Source organism: Sinocyclocheilus rhinocerous, unplaced genomic scaffold (assembly GCF_001515625.1).
Source record: "Sinocyclocheilus rhinocerous isolate Xijiao unplaced genomic scaffold, SAMN03320098_v1.1 scaffold2764, whole genome shotgun sequence".
NCBI lineage: Eukaryota > Metazoa > Chordata > Actinopteri > Cypriniformes > Cyprinidae > Sinocyclocheilus > Sinocyclocheilus rhinocerous.
In genome coordinates, this window is record NW_015650694.1 from 14,419 (window position 1) to 16,935 (window position 2,517).

A 2,517-nucleotide genomic window follows, 5' to 3' on the forward strand; every position below is an offset into this window, starting at 1 on the left:
TTGTTAAAGTGTTGTTCAGTTGGGGGGGGGGAGGGTTGTCAGGCGTGTCTGTGTCTCTATGGCGACAGGCGTGTTCTCTGAGTCTGCACATGCTCAGGACGTCTATTAATTAATTTAGTGCCTCTCAACATGTTTGTCCAAGTTAATATCTGAAGGCTTCTCGTGAAGACACAGACATTTCTGGTACTTCAGTTGTAATGGCAAAGCTTTTTTACTTCACAGAAACTAGGACTGCCGATATATAAAAACAATAAATAACTGAAATGAAAATATGTGGATTCTGTAATTCAAGAAGTTTCACAGGTTCACACTAAATTCCTGGATGAGGTTTATCTAAACAAGATAAAACCCAATGAAAGACAAAAACTAGAAAATGTTCTTATTGAAAATTCAATGAACTTTTCAGCTCTGGAAATCACAATTTAAAATTCATCATATCCAGATTTCCCAGGACTGTGAGAATGCTGGTTCTTCAGTGCAAATGTCAGTAGAGAGCGTATGAAAATAATAAATATAATGTCAGTTTACATCCTGATTTTGGTTTAAGAGTATCTCTCTCTCACTCGCTCAACCAGTCAAGCTGAATCAACATGATCCGCTAGCAACCGTTTGTGCAGCGGTCTGCTTATAAACCTGCGGTGAGGATGAGTCAGACACGCTTGTGAGCTGACAGGTGCAAACTAGTCTGACCAGTGGACTAGTATTAGTTTCGTCATGCTGAGAGTGGGCTACCAGCGGTATGTTTACACGCTCTGGCCAGCCGTGCAGGTACGGTGTTTTTGATCATTATGTCGTAGTTTCACACGTGTGATGCAGAATAAACTGGTTAAAGCTTCGTTTAGAGACCTCATGTTTTCTGTGAGCTGTTCTTAGTAACGGTCCAGGATGCACATGTTCAACTGAAGATCTCTTATCACTCTATGTGTGTGTTATTGGTCTGCTTGTGTTTGGTGCAGGTCAGTGGCGGTGGAGATCCTGTGTCAGAGGTCAAGACTGACCCTAAACCCGCCGCAGAGAACGGGCTGAACCACGACAGCATCTCGCCCAAATCCTCCGTGGTCAGTCACCAGACGTCATCCTCAGGTGCGTGACGCGTGTCCAGCGGCTGTAATGCTGTGTTCACGTGTAGAATCAGCACGGCATCATCTGTGTGTGTGTGTTTCAGGGTCGGTCAAACCTGCTGTGAAGTCTGAGGATGTGGTCCAGAGTGTTTTAACAGGTACGTGTCTGAGGTTCACATCCGTCTCTGGTGATCTGGGGCCCGTTCTTCGTACGTCGCTAACTCAGTTAGCTGGATTTGATTGTTGATGATTTGGCATGCAGATAACATGATCTTGACCCTTAAGAAGCTTTAAATAATGCTGTCACATAACAAACCTGCTTCAAAGATAAAATTAAATTTTTTTTGCTAATTTTGCTAATTACAACATTGAAATAAAAATTTAATGCTTGTACAAATACTAGAAATCGTGAATATAAATAATTGGGAATTGTGTAAAAAATAATGATAAAATAAAATAAAAACAGTACACATTTCATGTATCTATTATAAAATGTATGTAGTTTTGTTCGCTTGGCTGTTTCCTTATAAAGGTCCAGAAATGTGTCAAGTTTTTCATCAGGTGTCTTTTTTAATGATATGATGTCATTACGTTGCTGTCTTGCCGCAGCCAATCGCTGCACTGCTGATCGTGGATTCGAGTATCGATACACCTGCTCATTACGGGGAGCACGAGAACGCGCAGTAATCTCAGACAACTTAATCCAGATATTTTAATCAGATCTGCAAATTCGTTTGAAGAACCAAATTAGCCAGAGATCAGAAGATCTGGCATCTTTCAAATCATCTGAGATGTATTAAGCGAGGCACGAAGCTGAGACCGCTCGTGTTCGGATGATCGGATCACAGACACGGATGTTAATCCAGCTGGAAACGATGATGCGAGCGTCTCAAATACATCAGAAGAGCCCTTTTCATGTCAAGTCACATTTATTTCTGATGTGATTTATACAATACAGATTATTTCACAACACCTTCACAGAAATAAACGGTGTTAATGTTGCAAAATTCATCAGTTATGAAATAAATTCAGTTTCAACTGCAGAAGACAATAGTGCGATTATTCAGATCAATTCAGATCAGTAACTGTGTCAGTGTTGCAAAGTTCATCAATTATGAATCAAGTTAATTTCATATTAACTTGTATAATTATAAAGTTTTACTCCAGGATCTCATGATTACACTTATTCTGTATGTCTGTGTGTGTGTGTGTTTCTGTCTGTGTGTGTGTGTGCGTGTGTGTGTGTGTGTGTCTCTGTCTGTGTGTGTGTGTGCCTCTGTCTGTGTGTGTGTGTGCGTGTGTGTGTGTGTGTGTCTCTGTCTGTGTGTGTGTGTGCCTCTGTCTGTGTGTGTGTGTGCGTGTGTGTGTGTGTGTGTCTCTGTCTGTGTGTGTGTGTGCCTCTGTCTGTGTGTGTGTGTGCGTGTGTGTGTGTGTGTGTCTCTGTCTGTGTGTGTGT

General features: G+C 41.4%; 1 protein-coding gene across 1 annotated transcript in view; it reads left to right on the forward strand.

The window, feature by feature from the left end:
• Positions 1–2,517, forward strand: part of LOC107712192 (1-phosphatidylinositol 4,5-bisphosphate phosphodiesterase beta-1-like) — a gene marked incomplete at its 5' end in the record, with an annotated part of 26,475 nt that overhangs the window by 14,093 nt on the left and 9,865 nt on the right. The window contains 2 exons of the mRNA XM_016517352.1: positions 957–1,083; positions 1,166–1,263. Of these exons, the coding sequence (XP_016372838.1) occupies positions 957–1,083; positions 1,166–1,263 (225 nt within the window). The remainder of the gene's footprint in view (positions 1–956; positions 1,084–1,165; positions 1,264–2,517) is intronic.